This window comes from Azolla caroliniana, unplaced genomic scaffold, assembly GCF_043228905.1.
Source record: "Azolla caroliniana isolate FFs.n. ecotype wild unplaced genomic scaffold, voAzoCaro1.0.p SCAF_1, whole genome shotgun sequence".
Taxonomy (NCBI): domain Eukaryota; kingdom Viridiplantae; phylum Streptophyta; class Polypodiopsida; order Salviniales; family Salviniaceae; genus Azolla; species Azolla caroliniana.
In genome coordinates this window covers 23,331,652-23,354,427 of record NW_028230436.1, presented here as the reverse complement: position 1 = coordinate 23,354,427, position 22,776 = coordinate 23,331,652, and the positions used below count along the sequence as shown (strand labels likewise).

Below are 22,776 nucleotides of genomic sequence, written 5' to 3'. Positions count from 1 at the left end.
TTACGAAATTATACTAAAGACACAATGTGCGTTGTGCCATCGAGATCGCAATAGTACGACGATAACAACATGGTAGAAAGTTATCTAAGAATATCACAATACTCTAAAAGAGACCAAAAACTTTAATGGAGATATAATGTGTGCAATGCCATGAAGTTTATGATAGAATGAGAAAAACTCAAACTAGTGTTGATCCAAAAAGGTTCAACAAGAATGAGGTGCCTCTACACATGGCACTTGATTTCTAAACCAACAAATAAAGATCGAGGCTCTTCAAAGGATGTGGTCATGCCAAATGTCACACGTATATGAAGAATATATCTAATAAATATTAGTATCTCACTTAGTAAAAGTGTATGCTTTGGTTAACTAGAAAGTTGTGAGCATGAATCGTGCTTCATACAACTACCCTTTGCTTTCATGTGATGACGATCTTTGTACACACGAGTATAATACCCATATGGTTGTCACATGACCCCGAAGCTCTCTAATATACGATAGGAAGTGACACATTTGTTGGAGAATTGACACAATATTACAAAAGCACATGGTTTCAGAAACGAGTTTCCATTTGCAAAAGCTTCTATAGTACACTTTCTCATAATCAAGAAAATCGCCATAAAACCCTTTGACCTTCGACACTCTCTTAGGTCCATTTCCATCACACACCCCTTGTGTGGTTGTCCCTTCTTACAACTCTTGATTCCCTAGTACACCTCATGATTCCTTTACTCATTTAAGCAAGTGCCTTAAACCTTTGAAATGACTTTTTGTCCCAATCCTCTACATCCTTCCTTTCACATCATTTTCTCTCCAAATAACCCCTTTCATCAACACCATTTCCCATATTCATTCAAGGAAGGGCCTAGTACCTTTGAACTAATTTACTATTCCAATCCTCTTGTATACTTCCTTTCACATAACCCTTTCCTCAACACCATTTTAAACGTTCTTTAGGTAGCCTTTCCTCCACACCCTTCCAAATTAATTCCTACCTTATTGAAATAACCATTGTGTGCAAGACTCTTAAGTAATTCTGTCCAACGTCAATTAATAAGTTTGTGGTGTACTAACTTGTGTCATTGCAATTATAACATCGTTCTTGTTGCAGTAGTGTTACCCAATGTCATTTACTTTTACAATAAGTTAGGGTTTAGAACTTAACGTTGGCGTAGTATTGACGAGTTTAGGGTTTATATTACCTTTGAATCATCACATTAAAGATAGACTAGTTGAGTCATGATCTCAAACAATTATTGAAAAGAAATTCAAAATATGTAATAATACCATTCATGATCGCACAATTAATCAAAAGTTCACAATTTAAAAGAGAACTTAGTATATGTGATGGCTAACAATATGATGGAAGGTTGGGCAAAACAATTAAACCCATATGATCATGGACTTATAGTGCATGGTGGCAACATGTTCCAATGTGCTAGAGTGCAACCTAGCACAAACCTTGCATTTTTTGAGGAGATATGGACGATGGTGCCGTGCTTATCGGTCTAACACATTTGGACCAGGCAATGTGCATTTGTTTTTCAACAACGAAAGCTCCCAAACGATGAGGTGTTGCTAAACATATGGTTCGAGCTAGTACCTTGGCTATGCAAACAATACAACTCGATTCAAGGGGACTGGGACGAAGCAAAAAGGGCTCAATCAAAGTTCCTGTTAAAATGGGGTGGTTCTCCTATGATGGTCAAATCATTGTCAAGGCCTAAATGGGGTGTTTCCACCAATGGCTTCCATTAGTGGGTAGGAGATATAAATATGTTTAGCTGCAATACAAGTAAGTTAATGTCAATGGGATACTTTTGTTGTAAATGAGGGGGTGGGGATTATAATTAGCTTTGTGGGGAGAAGTGTGAGTTTTGTTGAATATGGTTGGACTTTGATGTACTTTGTTTGCTAACCTAATGTGAAGTAGTGTTTTTTTTTTAGTAAAAAAAAACAATATGATGGAAGCTCTCGTTAATCAAAGAGACTCTTAGACATGAACCCACAAAATAATCACACCTCATTGTCACAAATACAAAATGTGGGCATGCATATCTCTAAAATACCTCATTAAAAGCATGTAAGAAGAAGTTAATTTGCATACTTCAAAACACTATTATTTGACATGAACAACATTGAATAGAAACAGTGATCAAGGGACAATTTTTGTCGATGACACTCTTAACACTCAGGCAGGATCAAATGCAGTTTATTGACATACTTCTAACTACATCACAATGCCTACTGGCATTCTTCATTGTCAAATGATCAAATGTGGACTGTAAACGTGATTCTATAGATCAGATGTTGCCTAACTATACTCTTGATAGTTTGGTCATCAAAATGCAGGGGCTTCAATATAGACATTGGCCTGATGCCCCTAATAAACATGATTTTATCAATTGGATGTTGCAAAAGAATAAGACACGTAATCAAATGCATATTCAATGAGATGTTGATAGCTTTCTCTATTAGCACTGTTCAATCAATGAGAGATGACCTAATCACCATTACAACAGTCTTCTTCATAATCCCACTTATCAGTATGTGGATTCCCATATACATAACAACTTCATACCCAACTTTGTGTTTGCTTTGTGCAGAAATGACACCTTGAGATCTTCTACCTGGTGTAACCTGAAAAGAAAAGGCTGAAATCAGAGCTGTCCTCTGGTAATATAAAAAAAAGTACTATATCTTCACAAAATTCCTTTCTCCTGGCATATCTCGCTGTCAATTATTCAAATCATGTCAAGGAAACAGAAGAAGATGAGACCTCTCTATTTTCTGAAAAAATATTCCGCCTAGAGTATCAGATCATATACAGACAACAAGCTTTATATGCAGTTCATCCATAGCAGAAACAGAAGGGGTAAAACAGAAGAAAATAAACGAAACCTAAATAACAGATGCAGATGATGAACATCTCACCTTCAAAAACTGAAAGATGATAGAGAGGTATATATATATATATCTCTAAAGCATATGTATATGCCTAGAGAGATTGTATATACTCGTCGAATTTCTCTGATTCTATCTTCATATCCTGAATGATGGATTCTGAAACTTTGTAGAGGTATTTGGGTCCCTCTTCCATCATATGTTCAAACCATGCCTGCACCGTCATGGTGCTGTCGTCCTCTTGTGAATAATGCATCTCACCTTCTTCTTGCACCTCAAGAAGAGGCTTCTTGCAGGTTTTCTTGTTGTTACCAGAAGCCTTTTTGCTATGTGTCTGTTTCTGATCTTCTTCTTCTTCTTCTTCCTCCTCCTCCTCCTCTTTGTCTACTACTTGCACATCAAGGAGAGGCTTCCTGCAGGTTTTCTTCTTATTGTCCGAAGTTTTCTTGCCATGTTTCTGTTTTTGTCTCTGTCCTTTTCCCTTTTCTTCGTCTTCTACTTCCTGTAATTCAAGAAGAGGCTTTCTGCAGGTTCTCTTCTTAATATCAGAAGCTTTCTTGTCATGTTTCTGACTCTGATCTTTTTCTTCTTCAACTATTACTTCGTGCCTCTCAAGAAGAGACATCTTGCACGCTTTCTTCTTACTATTGGAAACTTTATTTCCATGTTTCTGTCTCTGATCTTCTTCTTCTTCTTTTAATTCTTGCATCTGAAGAAGCGGCTTCTTGCAGGTGCTTTTCTGATTACCAGAAGCTTTATTGGTATGTTTCTGTTTCTTATGTTCTTCTTTTTCTTCACACAAAGACCGGCATGATTCTGCATCGGAATCTTGCTTGTTGTGATGGATTATACCTGGCAAGATCTCAACTCTGATAGTGGTTTGCGCACCAATCTTGATAATATCTCCTGTGTTGATCGTCATAGCTTTCTCTGGTTCTATATTTGATCCATTCAGAATGGTTCCGTTAGAGCTTCCTGTATCTTCTACGGTCCATCCGGAGCTCTTCTTTCCATCTTCATTATCAGAATATCGAAAGCAAAGATGTTTCTGAGAAATTCCTGAATCTTTGGTTATTTGAAGAGAATTCGAGCGATCTCGGCCCACTGTTACAACGTCGGAAGGTTTGCATTTAAGGTTATGGCCATGTTTGGGGCCTTTTTCCACAACAACGTAGAGAGATGGGTGAGCCATGCCTGCAGATCCAGTTTAGCTCGATAGGCCGAAGGTGTACTTCTTCTTCTTCTTCTTCTTCCCCTCCTAGTTTGACGGCTTCTTCAAAACCCTGATTTGGCCACACATCTTATAACAACACACTTTTCAAGATACCTTCGGCTGAACATTATCACGCGAAAATCCTTGTTTTTGTTTTTGTCCCTCTTCTTCACAAACAGATCTGTGAAAACCCTAATTGAACAGAAGCATTATATTCCTTTACACAGAGAACTTAAATAACTCTGGTTTGGTGAGAGAAGAGGAAACGAAGCCTTCGTCGTTTTATTATTTCGAAAGCTGGTGAAAGACGGGGACGAAGATCAATGGAAAACCCTAAATCCAGTAAACGAGAACAAAAAAGAAAGAAATTCAGAAGAGGTGAAGAGACGCATGCAGATATAAAATTTTCCAAAGGAAACCCTAATCTCTACAGGGAGAAGAAGAGGAAGAGACAGAGAAACCCTAAATCGAATGGAGAAGAGGAATTTACCTGATTCATTCATTCTTCAAACCATCCGAGAGAGAGAGAGAGAGAGAGAGAAAGACAGAGAGAGATAAAATCGCTTAGGATTCAAATTTCAAATTGGCCCGCCTCATTTTCTCTGTAATTCTCGAAATACCTTCTCTCTCTCTTTTCACTTTCTCTTTAATTCTCGAAATACCCTCTCTCTCTCTTTTCACTTTCTCTTTAATTCTCGAAATACCCTCTCTCTCTCTTTTCACTTTCTCTTTAATTCTTCTCGAAATACCTTCTCTCTCTCTTTTCACTTTCTCCTTAATTCTCGAAATACCCTCTCTCTCTCTTTTCACTTTCTCTTTAATTCTCGAAATACCCTCTCTCTCTCTTTTCACTTTCTCTTTAATTCTCGAAATACCCTCTCTCTCTCTCTTTTCACTTTCTCTTTAATTCTCGAAATACCCTCTCTCTCTCTTTTCACTTTCTCTTTAATTCTCGAAATACCCTCTCTCTCTCTTTTCACTTTCTCTTTAATTCTCGAAATACCCTCTCTCTCTCTTTTCACTTTCTCTTTAATTCTCGAAATACCCTCTCTCTCTCTCTTTTCACTTTCTCTTTAATTCTCGAAATACCCTCTCTCTCTCTTTTCATTTTCTCTTTAATTCTCGAAATACCCTCTCTCTCTCTCTTTTCACTTTCTCTTTAATTCTCGAAATACCCTCTCTCTCTCTCTCTCTCTCTCTCTCTCTCTCTCTCTCTCTCTTCGTGTATGTACATAAATAATGGCTTTCATTATGAAAGAAAAAAACCCACCACCATGACTAGTAAGTTACGCCAAATAATGTACATATGTATAAAACTTGTCTACTGATCTAAATACTATTGTTATGACTACAAACTCCACCAATTCAAATGTCGAAGAATATGATGAATATGTGACCTTGGAGAGTTCTCTCTCTTCACGAAGGTTGAGATTTTGTGACTTCTCTTAGCACTTTCAATTGCCACGAAAGAAGTCCTTTTAACTTTACGATATATATTTCTCACCCCAACTTGCGAATCAAAAGTGATGGCATTCCACATTTTTCAACTGAACCATAAACCCCGATACCTCAAGAACTCAAACATAATTTGGAAATGAGGCATCCGTTCACTCTTTCTCTATGTGTGCAAAAACCCAATTGAATGAATGAAGATAGTCTTACTCTAGTTAAAGATATTAACACTAAATTGACACACTTCCAAACCATTCCAACTATTGGCCATGAAGAAATCGATGCCTGCTATGTTCCAATTCCACCGAACAAAAGAAACACATTCCTCTAGCATTGTTTCTTTTGTTTAATGCATCCCCCAAATAGTAAAGCTCAAACCATAACTCTCAAATGAATACCTTAGCTTGTAGCATCAATCAAGAACACGAACTTACCTTGATCACTTGTAAGTTTGTAACCATAGTACGTAAAATTTGTGTTCATCTAGCATAACATTTGTTTTCCTACGCTGGAAAACAAATGTGAATGTTATTCAAACATTATTGTGTTTTTTGTTTTGTTTTTTCCCCATTTATTTAATGTTTTTTTTTTGTTTTTTCCATTTTTTAGGCTTATTCACCTCATAATAAATATTTAATCCAAAAGTATTGTATTTATCATTCTTTGAGGGTGTTTTTCTTACGTGAATGGTTGAAACATTTGCAAATGTGAATGCATGTATTGTACGTATGGTTCATATTATGCAAGTTGTAACTACCAAGTAATAAGCTTATGAAAATCCCATATATTTATAACCCTTTATTCCATCCACGCACAATTATATTAATAAACATATAAAAAAACACTACTAAACTAGTACGACAATTGAGTGTGGTCACCACAACATAAATGGGGGTAGTGGGACACGATGAATGCGTTAGACAATATGAGGAATACTTGTTCTAATAAATAAATTTGCAATGCTAGTACTCTCATTTGCTTCTATAAATGTGTTTTTGTGACTCCATGCCTACGGCCAAATACAAAGGCATTGCGCTTATCCCAATTATGACGTAATCCCCAATTTCTTAGAAATATGAAAATGATCTCTATCTTTGATTTCACAACGTAACAAAACTTGCCAAACCTAAGAAATGTAACTCCAAATTTGACAAGCAATTGGACATTGTAAGAAATAATGAACATAAACATTATGTATGCTTTAAAATACAAATACAAATGATATGAGCGCATTTGTAGTTAGAAACTACATTCCTCATTGATATTCTAACTTCCCTCCTTGTTTGGATAAAGGCCAACCTTTTGCCAATCTAGAAGATGATATTACTTATTTAAAATCCAAAGGGAAAGTTATTGTCTTCGGTGACATGAATTACTATAAAAAAAGGTTTCCAACTTTATGCACAACAATCTTTCATGCCACATATCTCAATGATGCAAGAGGATATGCAAATGTATAGTCACCATTCTAGTGATAAAAAAGATCCTCATCAATTTGGAAAGTTATTCCTACAAATGTGTAATAGTACCAAAACGGGTTATTGCAAATGGTGGAGCCTTACGGCCAAACTAGTGGTTTTACATTTAGAAAACACAATGGAAGTAGGGTGACTAAATATGTGTTTTCAATTTTTCGTCCACCGTTAGGTCTAAGACAGACAGACAAACAAACAAACAGATAGATAGATAGATAGATAGATAGATAGATAGATAGATAGATTATATTATCGTATTCGGAGGTCAAATATGACCTATGAGACCAAAAATATTACATTTCATGTGATACGTGTGAAGGCGAGTAGCGACTCTCGATGTTCAAGAACTTTACCAATGAATGTTGCAATCGAGAGTGCACATCGTGGTTTTGAGAGAAATTCGTGCAAGGATTGGGCTCAATCGAAGAGATGTGGAAAGCATGGTCGAATATGATCAAAGGCAGAGCATTGTATCAAAGTGTGATACTCAGACTCTCGAACTTGTTTAGGGCAAAGTGTGCATAGTCAGCCACTCTCATCACTTGTGCCCCAACGCCTTGTCTCACATCTCAATGCGTGCGAGCTAAGTCGCATGGAAGCAATGGTTCCAATGGTAGATATCGGGATGGGCTCTAACATGAATCAATGTGTATGGCTTCCCCATTCCACGAGGAATATGGTTTTGTAGTTAGGTGCAACATTTGTAGTATAATGTGTGAAGTGTGAGGCACCACATTTGTCCCATGTCATGATACATTGGCGTTGCAAAAAGGCCTCATTTACAGAGGAATCTAGTGACGCATCATGAAGCAAGTGTCTTGCATCCCATCTACCAAACCATTTTTCTAAATCTTGCATCCAACTGGAACACAAAATTTTGCTTTTATGTGTCTTTTGGATCTTTTTGCTTGCTTCCCATGCAATTCTAGGAAGTCCATGTGAGGGGCTTTTATGAACCTTAAGCATGTATTCAACAACCCTTTCCATGGCCATGATCTCAATGGGAAGCGATACCGTCTCAAGTAGGAGGAGGGTGTAGGGTGTTTGTTTCTTAACTTGTAGAAACTTTGTAAGAAAATGTTTTTGGACATTTTCAAACTCTTTCCACGTAGATTTAGGGATGCTACCGCCCCATACTTCCACCCCATAGAGAAGAACCGGGGTCACCAAAGTGTCAAAAAGATATTTCTTGAGGACCCAACACTTAATATCTCCAAGATTGCATGTGTTCTCGAATGCATAATATGCTCGTTTACCCCCCTCTAAGCGGCGTGTAGCACATTCATTCCATTTATGATTTGAAGGACCTTCAAGGCCAAGATATTTGAAGCTTTCCACACATTCAAGTGGCTCATTGTTGTACATAATGCATGGTTTATCTCTTTTTTGACTCTTCACAAGCATAATCTTTGTTTTAGAGCTATTGACACTTAATCTAGTATGCATGCAAATTTTTTCCGATGCCTTCATAAGCTTTGTGCATCTCCTGAAGTATTTGCAAAAAGCACTACATCATATGCATATAACAAAAGCATAATCACAACATTCCCAATGGCAACTTCTTCAACGCATTCTTCCTTTACAAACTTGGTAACCATTTCTTCTAATTCATCAATGCATAGACCAAATAATGTTGGTGAGAATGGGCATCCTTGCTTAACACCAATAGTGCTATTGAAAAAATCTGAAAGTCTATCTCTCATACGCACACAACATATAACCTTCTCATATATTCGGGAAATTGCAAGCATATATTCACTTGACACCTCATATTTCTTAAGTCCTATGCATATATCTTCAATTGTAAAGAAGGGAGACATATGTGAAAGAGAACCATAACACATCATCTTTCCGGTAAGAGATAACTCATATAAATTCTTACAATGCATAGACAAGTCATGAAGAGTTAAGTCACCATAACTCTCAACACGTTGTCGCGCCTTTCGGCTCCGGATCGTTGCGTGAGTCGGGTGGGAACCGCCGAGGTTTTGGACTAGGAGGAAGAGGAATACAACTTAAGGCTAGTTATGAATAGTAGAAAGAGAAGTAAGATAGCAATCTCGTGAATCCCACGAGTTTAGTGTATTTAAAACAATATTTAGATTATAAGAGTAATTTAGATGGCAAAATTCGTGAATCCCACGAATATATTAGATTGATCAATCCTTGTATATTAATCAACAACCTTATACATATTTCTCTCCTCCTTATAAAGACGGAAGAGGCTAAGCATGGCTTCATGCTTTTTCACCTAAAGTGTCCATGCACACTAAATGTGCATGTGATGCTTTGTCATTTCCTAAGTATAGGGCTCATGCACGCTAGATGTGCACGAGTCACTTTTAATGTCACGTGTAAATAAAATATTCACACCCTAAAGAATACGTGATTTTTACCTTTTAATAAAGGTATGTGTAAATAGAGGTCTTATACGTATTAAATCTATATGTATAACACTAAAGATAAGTTATTACAATGGTAAAGTTGAGGTTTATCCACGTGGAGGTGTAAGGTTTGAATCTTGCCCTATGCACGTGATAAGTATTTTGATATATTATTTATTTATTTATATGTATTTAAAATCGGATATATTATTTTATGGTTTTCACGTAGTGTGTGGAATACACTACGACACTCGCCCCCTCCGAACCCGCACATCCTCTGGTATGTGCCGAAGTTCTCGATTCCTCATATCCGTCTTCACCCAAAGCTTCCTCTGATTCTCCCCTTATGTCGACTATGAGTTGTAATTCACTTTTTTCGGTTCCCGCATCACCGTGGTCTTCGTCCGATTGCTCCTCGTTGTCGGCCTTGGCTTGGATCACATAGGGTTTGTCGTCGGTCCGCTTCTTGAAAATCTTCACCCGCTTCCCGGCTATAGGCACTCGTAGTATTGTTCCATCCAACTCGAATAGTCGGTACGTTCCGTTGTCAAAGACTTTCCGAACCTCGTATGGCCCGAACCACCTTTTCGCGAATTTCTGCATCGTTGTATGTTGATGGTCCAAACTACTATCATAGACGATCACCCAATCTCCTTCTTCAATCCTCCTCGGTCGTAGTTGGTGCTTTGTGTCGAACCGGCTTTTGTTCCGGAATCGTGCTTCTTGTTGTCGGCGTATTGCTTCCGCTATGTCTGCCAGTCTTCCCTCTAGTTGTCGTATCCGGACCGCTAGTAGTTCTTCCCGGCTCATCTCTTCCTTCCACGGTAGCACTGTCCATGTTGCGATCGCGGTTTCCGTCGGCATTACCGGTGCTTGTCCGGTCATGAGTTCTGCCGGCATGTAACCGGTTACGGAGCTATGCGCCGTCCGATCTGCCCATAGTGCATACGGAAGCATCTGCGGCCAGTCCTTCACCTTTCCATCGCATGCCTTCGCAAGTGCTTTCACGATCGGACTATGTCCTCGTTCGATTTTCCCGTTGGCCTTCGGATTGTATGCCATTGTCAGCGTTAACCGAACTCCGTGTTTGGCGAAGAATCCCCTAGCTTTGTCTGAGTCGAGTTCTCCCCGATCTACAATCACTTGTCCTACACACCCATACCTGCAAAATACTTCCTCCAAAAGAAATTGGCATACCGCGGAACACGTTTTCCTCTGAAGCGCTCGACCTTCTACTTGATTCGTGAGATCTTCCCGAGCTAATACCAAGTATTTCTTTTGTCCGATCCCGGTCGGCATGGCCACTATGTCGACCATCCACTTGAAGTTGATTGTCGGTGAGAATGTCGGATGTAACTCATCTCGATGTCAAACATCGGAGTAGACTTGACATTTCTCGCAGCTTTCCGTGAACTTCGCGACATCTTTGTACATTTTCTTCCACCAATATTTTTGCTTGATCTTCACAAATGTTGCCCATGTTCCTCAGTGTCCAACCCAATCGGATTCGTGAAACTCAGACATTATTCGGTTTCGTTGCTCTTTTGTCCCGACTACTCGAAGTGGTATACCATCTGGTCTTTTCGGCGCCCTCCATATTAATCCGTTTTCCAAGAAGAACTTTTGGACTTGCCTCTTCTTCCTTCGGATCTCGGCTCTTCTTCCTTTATCATTTGTTGAATCCTCGGCCTGTTGTAACATTTTTCCGATCATCAAGCTTTCTCCCTCGTATTCTTCTTCCCGGAATTCTCGGATTACGTTCACTTGACATATGTGCTCCGACGCGAAGTAGTCTTCGGAAACTTCTTCATTATCCGATTCGGTTATGTCGTCTCTAAACCGAGCCCTTGATAACATATCCGCTACCGCGTTGTCCTTCCCCGAGATGTGTCAAACCTCCGGATTAAGCGACTTGACATATGCAACCCACCTTAGCATAGCTACATCCGGTATCGTACAACACCGCATCATCCCGAGTATCGGAAGACAATCGGTCTCGATCACCACTTCGGCTCCGATCAAATAATCCCGATCCGATTTTATCGCCGACACAACTCCCCATAGTTCTCTTTTGACTTGTGCATATCCACGTTGCCTTTCGTTGAGAACCTTTGCTCCGAATCGGATCGGATACCGCGAACCATCCGAGTCGGCTTGATTGATGACTCACCCGATACCGGTTGGACTTGTATCAACCGTTACTATGATCGGTCGGTCGTAGCTCGGCTTCTTAAGTGCTTCCGCCCTCCGAAGTGTCTTCTTCAATTTCTTCATGGCTTTGGTGTGTTCCGGTTTCCATTCGAATTTCTTACCTTTCCGCAACAAGTGGTAGAGCGGGTCCGCTATATGTGCATAGTGCGGAATCCATATGTGATAGAATGCACATGCACCGAGAAACCTTCGGACTTCAGATGTTGACTCGCATACTTCCTCCATAGCTTGAATCGCATCGATCTTTGTTGGTGACGGTCTTCGGCCGTAGGGCCCACATAGATGTCCGACCACCAATATTTCTTCTTGCCCGAATGCCGATTTCTCCCCGGAAAGTGTTAGGTGCACATATTCTAGCTTTCGCAACACTTTCTCGCAATCATGAATATGGTCGACCACGAACTTTCGGCATCCCCGATCATCCATAGTCTCATCTTTTTCTTCTACCACGCATCCTTTCATCGGAATGTAATCGAGGAACGGCATCGTTATCTCCGGAATGCAGTCTCGAAGCACCTTGTTCATCGCGTTCATCATATGAGCAACCGAGTTTGTCGCTCCTTGTGGTAGTGTGCACATTCGGACTAATCCCATCGGTGTTCGCATGGTTGTGATGTCTCGACTCTCCACGGCTAGTTGGAATTGGTCATATCCCGAGTATAGGTCTCCGATGGAGTATATGGCACGACTGGCAAAAGCTTCTGCAAATTCGTCCACTATCGGACCGACTCCCGAGTTCCGGATCGTGACCTTATTTACCGGTTGCAAGTCTTGGATAAATCGGAGTGACCCATTCTTCTTCGGAACCGTGAACCATCGATTTGAGTACGGAGCAGTTGATGGCTCTAGAATCCCCATCGCCACCTTCTCCTTGAGCAAGTCAATAACTTTCGGAATATGTGCTCGTGGCACCGGAATCGGCTTCAGGTTCCACGGTACATGGTCAATCGTGAAGATCACCATCGGCTCCACTATTCTCGGATCGACGCACCCTATCTCCCTTGATGTAAATGCAAACGCTTTGCCGTGTTGCTCCAACATCTCGCGAAACCGTTCTTCTTCTTTTTGTAATAGGAACCCCTCTCCACCGATCCGAAGTTTCTTCCGGGTCTCATCCATGAAGGCATGTCCGATATCCACGGACTTCCGAAGTGTCGGATCTCTCGAGACTTCTTTCCTCTTTTGTTCGCTATCGGCGGGTAGTGGTCCTGCGGCCGGTTTCACCTTCTTCTCCACGGTCTTGTATTTCGTACTTACCATTGCTTCTTCTTTGCGGAGCGTATCTGGATCCATTTTCGCAATGATCTCGTACATCTCGACCGATTCCACCGGGACTACCCGGTTCCCTTGGCTTTTATCTTCCGCAAGCTCTTCAAGTCGTTGTAGCGTGCTCCCATAGAACACTTCTTCGACTATCCCCACGATTTCTTCATCTTCTTTTATTATTGATGCCGACTGCAACTTATCCTCCACTTGTCGGTATCCTTTCTTCAATCCTCCGGTTACGGTCGTGTACGTAGATGCCCCATCCGGACCGATTCGTACATGTTTTGCTTCGAGAGTTTTCTTCCTGTGTGGGGTATCGGGGCTTCTCGGACTATCACTTCCCCACTCCGCAACAGTCCGCTTTAAAAATCCATTCTCACTTGGGATAAGAGTTCCCTCTTGTTCCTTTCGTGATTTGCCGGCACCGTTAGGAATTGGACGGATTTCCCACCGTTTTGGCTCCGAATTCGCGCAAAAGCCGCACCGCTATCGAGCACCTTCGTCTCCATCCGTGATGCCGTGATAAATGGTTGGCCGAGGATGACGGAATGTGAAACCTCATCTTGCACGAAATTTTTTTGGTCAATCTCGACATCCCCGATCTTCACCGTCACATCCAGACAAGCCGCAAATAGATATTCCGTTGCTTTGGTGGCCGCCCGAATCTTCCATCCATGGTTGGTGTTAATAGGCCACTTCCCCTTCCGGTAGAACTCCTTGGACATCAAGTTGATCTCCGATCCGTGATCAATCAATGCTAGCACGGGTTCTTTGATGTTGCCGATTCGGACTGAAGTCTCCGTAGTCGCGCGTGCCCAATGTGGCCTTGTATAGTGGGAGTTCGGAATTTCGTCCTCCACTTCGGTGTCGTTCATTAAAACGGTGTTTGCATTCACCCTTGGAGCATTTTCCTCCGTACTTTGTCTTTTTCGCTTCACGAGATCCACGAGAAGATCGTGGAAATCCTTCTTTGTTATTCCGAGTAGCTCCCAAAGCAAGAAATCTACCCGGCTATCCAAGATTCTTTCCTCGAACACTCTTTTCAAGTCGGTTTGTTGTTCTATGTCCGAGGCGAGCTTAAATGCCGGAGTCGCCTTTTCTTTTCCCTTACCCCCGGAGTTCTAGCTTTCCGGTATCTTCGATGGCCCGGCCGCATCCTCCATGCGCCGTCGTTTCTCGTCCACATACACCTCATGTAATTGACACAGGGCGTATACTCTATTCTTGTCGACAGGGCACTCCCATCCCGTAGCTTCCCGGACGCCTTCCGCGGTGTTTCGGATCTCGTTGGAGTCGGTTTTCTTGGTGTTTTCTAGAACTTCCGGCCAAAAAGATGTCTTTGCGCTCGATGACTCCCCGACACATATTCCCGCGGTTGTCGCATAGTTGATTCTTGCCGCCAATTCCTCCTCGAGCACCTTCTTCATGCCGCCTTTCCGGAAGTTCGGTCGGAGTGGCTTTCGAGAGTTCATCGAATGAATCCGGTTTCCCTCGTAGTAGATGAGATCCCGTCGTAGCGCCTCCTTATGCTCGTCGCAATCCCTCCGATCGTGTTCGGCGCTATCGCACCATATGCACCGTCGGTCCGTATACTTGGAGCTTGTGGGGCGGTCATCCGACTTCTTCACCATCGCGATCTTCAGATTCTCCATCTCCTTCAATAGTTGCTCCACCGTAGATGCATCAATCCCCTTCTCGGTTGTAGTCTCCCGAGCCCTCGGTTGATGGTCTTCCAATCCGGTTCTCGGTTCCGAAACCCTCTTTTCCTCGTTGGCAAGCCATTGCCCCCTCTTCGTGTATCGCGCGACGATATCCCACATGCTTTCCCATGTTTCGGTGAGGCCACTCTTCGTGGTCGCGTCCTCCAAGAGCACTCCGAGATCTTTCCGATCCCGGACGTCCACGGCTCGCAAGAACATGATCACCTTGTCCGGTACGAGGATAGCTTGATCTCTCGCGGACAACCTCCCGAACCGGCTTTCGAATGCCGAAAACACATCAACGACCTTCAATCCCTTGTCCGGCGTCTGCACCCAATCTTCGAATCCCCTTCGCGTCGCCTTGGAGGAATCCTCGATGGCGAACGTCCTCTTTAGCTCTTCTTCAAACGCCTCCCATGTCGGATTTTGTTGTCGTAGCCCATGGATGCTTGCTTGAAGCCCGTCGGTCGCCACCCGGTTGAAGGACGTCACTTGCAGTCCTTCCGATATTCCGCACCGTAGCATCTCCGCCTTGTAGTCTCGAAGATACCGCGACACGTCTTTCCCGTTGAATTGCCTGTTTCGTTGCACGAGCCGCTCCACTGATGCCGCTATCTCCGACATCGCGCGTTGTTCTTATAGCATGCGCTCGAACATCATCATCATGTTGCTAGCCTCCGGTTGATTTTCCATCTCCTTGCCACCCGATTTTCATATCGGGTTCACCAACTGTGTCGCGCCTTTCGGCTCCAGATCGTTGCGTGAGTCGGGTGGGAACCGCCGAGGTTTTGGACTAGGAGGAAGAGGAATACAACTTAAGGCTAGTTATGAATAGTAGAAAGAGAAGTAAGATAGCAATCTCGTGAATCCCATGAGTTTAGTGTATTTAAAACAATATTTAGATTATAAGAGTAATTTAGATGGCAAAATTCGTGAATCCCACGAATATATTAGATTGATCAATCCTTGTATATTAATCAACAACCTTATACATATTTCTCTCCTCCTTATAAAGACGGAAGAGGCTAAGCATGGCTTCATGCTTTTTCACCTAAAGTGTCCATGCACACTAAATGTGCATGTGATGCTTTGTCATTTCCTAAGTATAGGGCTCATGCACGCTAGATGTGCACGAGTCACTTTTAATGTCACGTGTAAATAAAATATTCACACCCTAAAGAATACATGATTTTTACCTTTTAATAAAGGTATGTGTAAATAGAGGTCTTATATGTATTAAATCTATATGTATAATACTAAAGATAAGTTATTACAATGGTAAAGTTGAGGTTTATCCACGTGGAGGTGCAAGGTTTGAATCTTGCCCTATGCACATAATAAGTATTTTGATATATTATTTATTTATTTATATGTATTTAAAATCGGATATATTATTTTATGGTTTTCACGTAGTGTGTGGAATACACTACGACAACGTTTCCCCTTTAGATTTCCCCAAAATTTAGCCCATGCATGTGCTTTCTCTTGCGTTTGGAGAAGTTGTTGAGTAACTTCCCATGTTCGTCTCTTTCTTTGAATAAGCCTTTTATAGTCATGCAAATGCTTTTGGTAATTTTCTTTATTCTTAACTACATCCAAAACCATAAGGCACTTTCGAGCTTCATGACATTCTTTATCAAACCATTTTTTCTTACATTTCTTAGTGGATTTCCATGATGTGCGGTTTGTCGAAAAACATTTGTTTGTACAAGAGAGAATGACATTCTTAAAAGCTTCCCATTTGCATTCTAGTGTGACACCATGTTGTGTCTTTGTCATTTGTAACATATCCTCAACCATCTTGGAATACATGGGCGCTCGCTTAATATTCATGCTCAACTGCGTTTGTTTACTATCTCCAACGACCTTCTCGCAATCAAACCTATGCATACATTTGAGATCAATACATAAAATTCCTATTATCGGATTCCAGTGTCCATTCCCCCAGTGAGAATTTATGTATACGATCCAAAATACCTTCAGAAAGTAGCACATAGTCAATCACACTATTTCCATTATGTTTTCTACATGTAAATCTGTTAGTATTGGGCCATAAGGAAACACCATTTGCAATAAGCAATCTGGTACTATTGCACATTTGTAGGAGTAGTTTCCCAAATTGGTCCGGATCTTTTTCATCGCTAGAAGTTCGACTATACATTTGTATATCCTCTTGCATCCTTTAGATATGTGGCATGAGAGATTCTTGTGAATCAAGTTGGAAACTTCTTGTACGAGCATTCATGTCACCAAAGACAATAACTTCCCCTTTGGATTTGAAATAAGCAATATCATCTTCTAGATTTGCAAAAGGTTGATCCTTATCCAAATAAGCATAGAAGTTAGAATCTTGATGAGGAATGTAACATCCAACGACAAAAGTGGGCAAATCATTAGGTGTTTCTATTTTGAGCCATATGTAGCATTTATGTTCATCATTTTTTACGATTGACACATATTTCTCTATTTCCTTCTTGTAAAGAATCAATGGTGATTCTTGTGTAGCGGAATAGATGTGTGTTATGTGCGCATATGTGTGAGAGAAGAAGAGTGGAGAGAAAAGAGAACTCAAGATAGATAAATGATAGGAAAATAGAATACTCAAGAAGAAGGTGTATATTTCACAAGTAGAATGAGATTTACAAAATGTAGCGTAATAAGGAGTCACAACCGACTTAGTATGAAGTATGAGGAGGGTGCTTTATATAGAGTCACCCTCTCTCTTCATTAACTTTACAACAACCACTCTCTCTCTTGGGGAATGTGAAGACTCATAGTCATGGGGAATATGTAACTCATTGGTTATGTGTCATAAAATATGATTCTATGACACATAGTTAATGTGTAGAGAGTAGTGGTGTGACTCTTGACTTTTGAGTAGTCATGGATTCTCAAAAGGTGTGTTCACACGTTGTGCTATGTTGAGCTTGATTCTCAACACGCCCCCTCAAGCTCAACTCGGGTTGGTATCCGGTTCGGATGATCTCCGGTGTACGCTCGGTATTCGGTTCTCGCTTGTACTCCCCCTCAAGCTTGGCAAGTCAGGGATCGTCAATCCAAGGTCTGACATGAATTGCCGAAGCTTGTCAGTTCCTAGGGACTTCGTGAAGATGTCGGCCGTTTGAAGATTTGTATTGATGTGTTGAAGGTCGACATCTCCGGCTTGAACACGCTCCCGAATGAAGTGATAGTGCACTTCGATATGCTTCGTGCATGCATGGAACACCGGGTTCTGAGCCAGATAAATACTGCTCATGTTGTCGCAGTAAAGGGGAGTCAGATCCTTGATGGGAACACCCAGATCCTTCAAAATCCTCTTGAGCCATATGGCTTCACACGCCACTACGGTTGCGCCCCTGTATTCTGCCTCCGTACTCGAAAGAGCGACGATAGGCTGCTACTTGCTACTCCATGAAATCGCTCCGCTGTCGAGGGAGAAGACAAATCCGGAGGTCGATCATCGATCGGCTTTGTAGCCAGCCCAATCCACATTTGTGTACCCTTCGAGTCGTATTGGTGTGGCCGATGCGTAGAGAACGTCATAATCCATTGTGTCGCTCACGTATCGTAATACTCGCTTAGCGCAATCCAAGTGAGTGTCGCGTGGTTTTTGCATGAATTGGCTGAGGAGTCCGACTGGATAGCTAAGGTCGGGTCAAGTGATCGTGAGCTAGATGAGGCTCCCGATCAGTTGACAATATTGAGTCGGATTGCACTCGTTCGTGCCGGAGTCGGTATCTAGTTTGAGGTTTCTATCGAGAGGCGTAGTGATCGATTTACACTTCGTCATCCCGAAATTGTATAACAGGTTGAGAATGTAGTGTTGTTGAGAGATCATAATGCCGGCCGGAATCCAAATTACTTCGATGCCAAGGAAGTAATGGAGCTCCTTCATGTCCATCATCTCGAATTTTCCGGAGAGGAGGGACTTGACCTTGTTGATGTCGACTAGACTTTCACCTCCAATGACCAGATCATCCACGTATAGGATGATGACAATTAAGCTTCTAGAGTTGTGTCGTACATAGAGGGAGTTGTTAGATTTTGACATTTGAAAGCCGATTTGATGAAGATAGTGCATAATCTTCAAATGCCAAGCACGCGGTGCTTACTTAAGGCCGTAGAGTGGCTTCTTGAGTTGGCATACGACTTTTGGATGAATGCGCGATTCGAAGCCGGGTGGTTGTACCATGTAGACCCCCTCGTCTAATTCGCCTTGGAGAAAGACGTTCTTGACGTCCATTTGGTGGAGGTGCCACCCTTTTGCCGTTGCAAGTGCGATCACGGTCCGCATCGTCGTCATCTTTGCCACCGGGGCAAAGGTCTCTTCATAGTTGACGCCATGCGTCTGAGCGTATCCTTTCGCTACGAGTTGAGCTTTGTAGTGGTTTACGGAGCCATCGGCGTTATACGTCACCTTGTAGATCCATCTGCAACCGATTGCCTTCTTGTGCAGTGAGTGGGGAACGAGATCCCATGTCTCGTTCTTGCGTAACGCACACATCTCCTCGTTCATTGCTTTGATCCATCGCGGGTCCTTCGCGGCTTTGGAAAAGGTTTCCAGCTCCTGTACTGTTGCTACCTTCATCATAAAGGCGTAATGGTACGCCATATGATCCTTGTAGCCGAATCGGCTTACGGGGTTCTTTTCACGGGTGGATCGGCAGAGCTTCTCGTTTGTGGATACTACGGCGTTCTCCGCTCCATTTGTCCGGATCTCAAGGCCTTCAAACTCACTATTGAGGGAGTGAGTTGATTCGTTGCCATCGAAGTGATCTTCTTCATACTCCGGCATTTTCGCCTTCCCTTTGTCCATCTTCGAACTCGACCGAGATGTGCTTTGATCGCTCGGGGGCTTTTGTGGCCCACTAAGCCTTGTCGTAATTGGGCTTTCTTCGAACATGCGCGTGAGTCGATCTTCGGCTTCTATCTCTATTTCGGCGAAATCCGGGTCGAGCGGAATTGAAGTCGAAGTTGTCTCTGGTGCGTACCAGGATGCGGACTCGTCGAAAACGACGTCTCGACTTACGGGAGATTTTCGAGTTGAGGGGTTGTAGCACTTGTACCCCTTTTGCTCCAGTGAGTATTCTACGAGGATACATTTTTCCGACTTCGGGTCGAGCTTTTGACGCTTCTCGTCGGGGATGTGCACATACGCAATGGAGCCAAATATCTGAACATGCGATAGGTCCGGCTTCTTTACGAAGAACTTCTCGTGCGGAGTAAGTTTGTACACACCCAATGTCGTACACCGATTCATGAGATAGACGGCCATGTTAGCTGCTTCCGCCCAATACGATTTCGGCATGTGCTTTTCATTAAGCATAGCCTGTGCCACTTCGAGGATGTGCCGATTCTTGCGTCCGGCCACTCCGTTTTGTTGCGGCGTATGTCGACACGAAAATTCTCGCCGTATTCCTTCTTTTCGTAGAAACGCCGAAAATTCGTCGGAGAAGTACTCCTTGCCTCCATCCGACCGAAGACATCGTATATGTCGGCCCGTGGCTGTCTCGACTTGATTCTTGAATTTTGTAAGTGTCCGATTACTTCTCTCTTTTTCCGCATCGGGTAGATCCAAGTGTGCCTAGAGAAGTCGTCAATGAAGGTCATGTAGTATCGGCTTCCGCCGAATGTCGTCGTCTGAGCCAAACCCCATACATCGGAATGAATTACGTTGAGTACGCCTTTGCTCACATTCCACTCCTTCGGAAAAGGGTGCCGATGTTGCTTGCCGAATTGGCAAGCGGCACACACGCGTTCAATCTCCTTCTCCGCGAGTGTCGGGAGCCCGATGACGACTTCTTTCGATTGCATTGCCTTGAGCTTTTGGAGATTTATATGGCCAATCGGCTTGTGCCATACCTCTATGTCGGAATCGGCTTTCACGCCCTTTGTGAACATGGCCAATTTCATCTCGTGTGAGTCAAGAATGAACATTCGGCCCTCTTTTGTCCGCGAGCGATGAGTCGGCCCTCTTTTTCGATGAAGCAACCACATTGATTAAATTGTACTTGCATTCCTTGCTCTACAATTTGGCCGACAGAGACCAAATTCTTCGTGATACTTGGTACATGCAAAACATTTTTAATATAAGTTTCCTTATCTTCTTCTCCGAATGGAACATTGTCGATGTGCCGAATCGGATGCGTAGTGTCGTTTCCGGTTTCAACATAGCCAGGACGGTCTGGCTCTCGAAGTTCTCGGAACCATTCTTGATGCGACGTCATATGGTTCGAGGCACCGGAATCGATGAACTATACGTCTTCCATTCCAAACTGGAGGCACTAGTGGAAGTAGAGGCCGACATAGAATTCGCTCTATGTCTCATCACGAACATTCCGCCGCGATCATCATAATCAGAGTTGATGGCATAGTTCGTGAGTTGTCGGCTAGTGGAAGTCGACTCGCGTATCTTCTTACGACATTCTTCTTCGTGGTGACCGATTTTTCCGCAATATCCGCATTCGACCGAGCTTTGTCGGTTCGGACCGGAATGGAAGCTCCCCCTTCTTCCGAAGGTTCCTCGATGGCTTCTGTCTTGATGCCGAAATTGCGAGTTGTTTTCATAAATCGGGCCTTGTCCGCCTCGTCCGCCACGTCCTTGGCCGAATCGGCCTCTTCTTGCACGACCGCGTCCTCTTCCTCTGTCCGAGGCATATTTGCACCATCTCATCATCGTCCACATTGACGCTTATCGAGCCAAGCAAGTCGCAAAGCTCCTTGATGTTCAAGGTATAGCTTGTAATGGACATATCCCGTTGTTGAATGTTATTCAACTCTTGGCGGTGTTGAAGCTTTCTCACAGTCGTGTTGGCGGTGAAAATCTTTCGTAGATTTTCCCACGCTTCCTTCGGCGTCTTGGCTTGTCGAATGTAGCCGAGCATGTGGTCGTGAACACATGTCGCCAAGCAATACATCACTCGGCTTGCCGCTTGCTCCCACGTTGCATAGTCGGCGTCTTCCGGCTTGGGTCAGTTTTCTTGTGCTCCCTTGATGTAACCCCAATAGCCTTGGCTGATAAGGTATTGGTGCATCTTGTACTCCCAAGATGTGAAGTTGTTTCGGTCCAACTTCTCGCTAGGGAGAGCGCTCCACATTTGAGTATTCATTGTCGATTAAGCTTCCTTTCTTCTTTTCCTTCTCTCTCGAACACGAGCTATGTAGTGGTACTACGATAGCGATGAGCTGGTTCTTCTTGAACGTCGGCGTAGAGCACAACACACGATCCCGATGAGGCGAGTGGGCTAGATCGAGCTACCAAATCGCTCTGATACCATGTAAAGAATCAATGGTGATTCTTGTGTAGCGGAATAGATGTGTGTTATGTGCGTTTATGTGTGAGAGAAGAAGAGTGGAGAGAAAAGAGAACTCAAGATAGATAAATGATAGGAAAATAGAATACTCAAGAAGAAGGTGTATATTTCACAAGTAGAATGAGATTTACAAAATGTAGCATAATAAGGAGTCACAACCGACTTAGTATGAAGTATGAGGAGGGTGCTTTATATAGAGTCACCCTCTCTCTTCATTAACTTTACAACAACCACTCTCTCTCTTGGGGAATGTGAAGACTCATAGTCATGGGGAATATGTAACTCATTGGTTATATGTCATAGAATATGATTCTATGACACATAGTTAATGTGTAGAGAGTAGTGGTGTGACTCTTGACTTTTGAGTAATCATGGATTCTCAAAAGGTGTGTTCACATGTTGTCCTATGTTGAGCTTGATTCTCAACACTTCTTAATCAAACATGCCACCCCTCCTTGTCCTCTTCTTTGTCTTGGATTTCTCTCCCATATCAAAGAGTGTACATTATAGTTTCCTAAACCTTGAATCCTTTGAGTATCATGCTCTTATGTTTCAATAAGAAGTGTGATATCTGAGTCATCGATTAACTCCTCTATGTCGAATCCCGCATTCCATGGGTATCCATTGCAATTCCAAAAACATAGTCGTAAAAGATGTGGTTTAGTCTCATAGGTCACGTGTCCCTATTTGCCTACATTTCCATCTTTAAGCACATCCTTAACCTTATTTTTCAATCTTTCTTCATATGCTTTATGACAGGCATTTTGTTGTGAGATAGTATGATCTTCACTCACAAAGCATTGCGTACCTGTGAGGTATACCCAACTATTTTCGAGTATGATCCGCTGCTTTGTATCA

The 22,776-nt window shown here is 42.5% G+C and overlaps 1 protein-coding gene across 1 annotated transcript; it reads right to left on the bottom strand.

Annotated features, from left to right (window-relative positions):
* Nucleotides 1-2,442: 2,442 nt before the first annotated feature.
* On the bottom strand, nucleotides 2,443-4,402 carry LOC147869186 (uncharacterized). Its single transcript, XM_087327097.1, has 2 exons — nucleotides 2,935-4,402; nucleotides 2,443-2,640 (listed from the first exon to the last, which is right to left on the bottom strand). Exon 1 carries the CDS (start codon nucleotides 4,094-4,096, stop codon nucleotides 2,999-3,001), a length of 1,098 nt encoding a protein of 365 aa, XP_087183223.1. The 5' UTR covers nucleotides 4,097-4,402; the 3' UTR covers nucleotides 2,443-2,640; nucleotides 2,935-2,998.
* Between the last annotated feature and the right edge of the window lie 18,374 nt (nucleotides 4,403-22,776).

Coding starts and splice junctions, on each gene's coding strand:
- LOC147869186 (XM_087327097.1), bottom strand. CDS start 4,096: ATGGCTCACCCATCTCTCTACGTTGTTGTGGAAAAAGGCCCCAAACAT.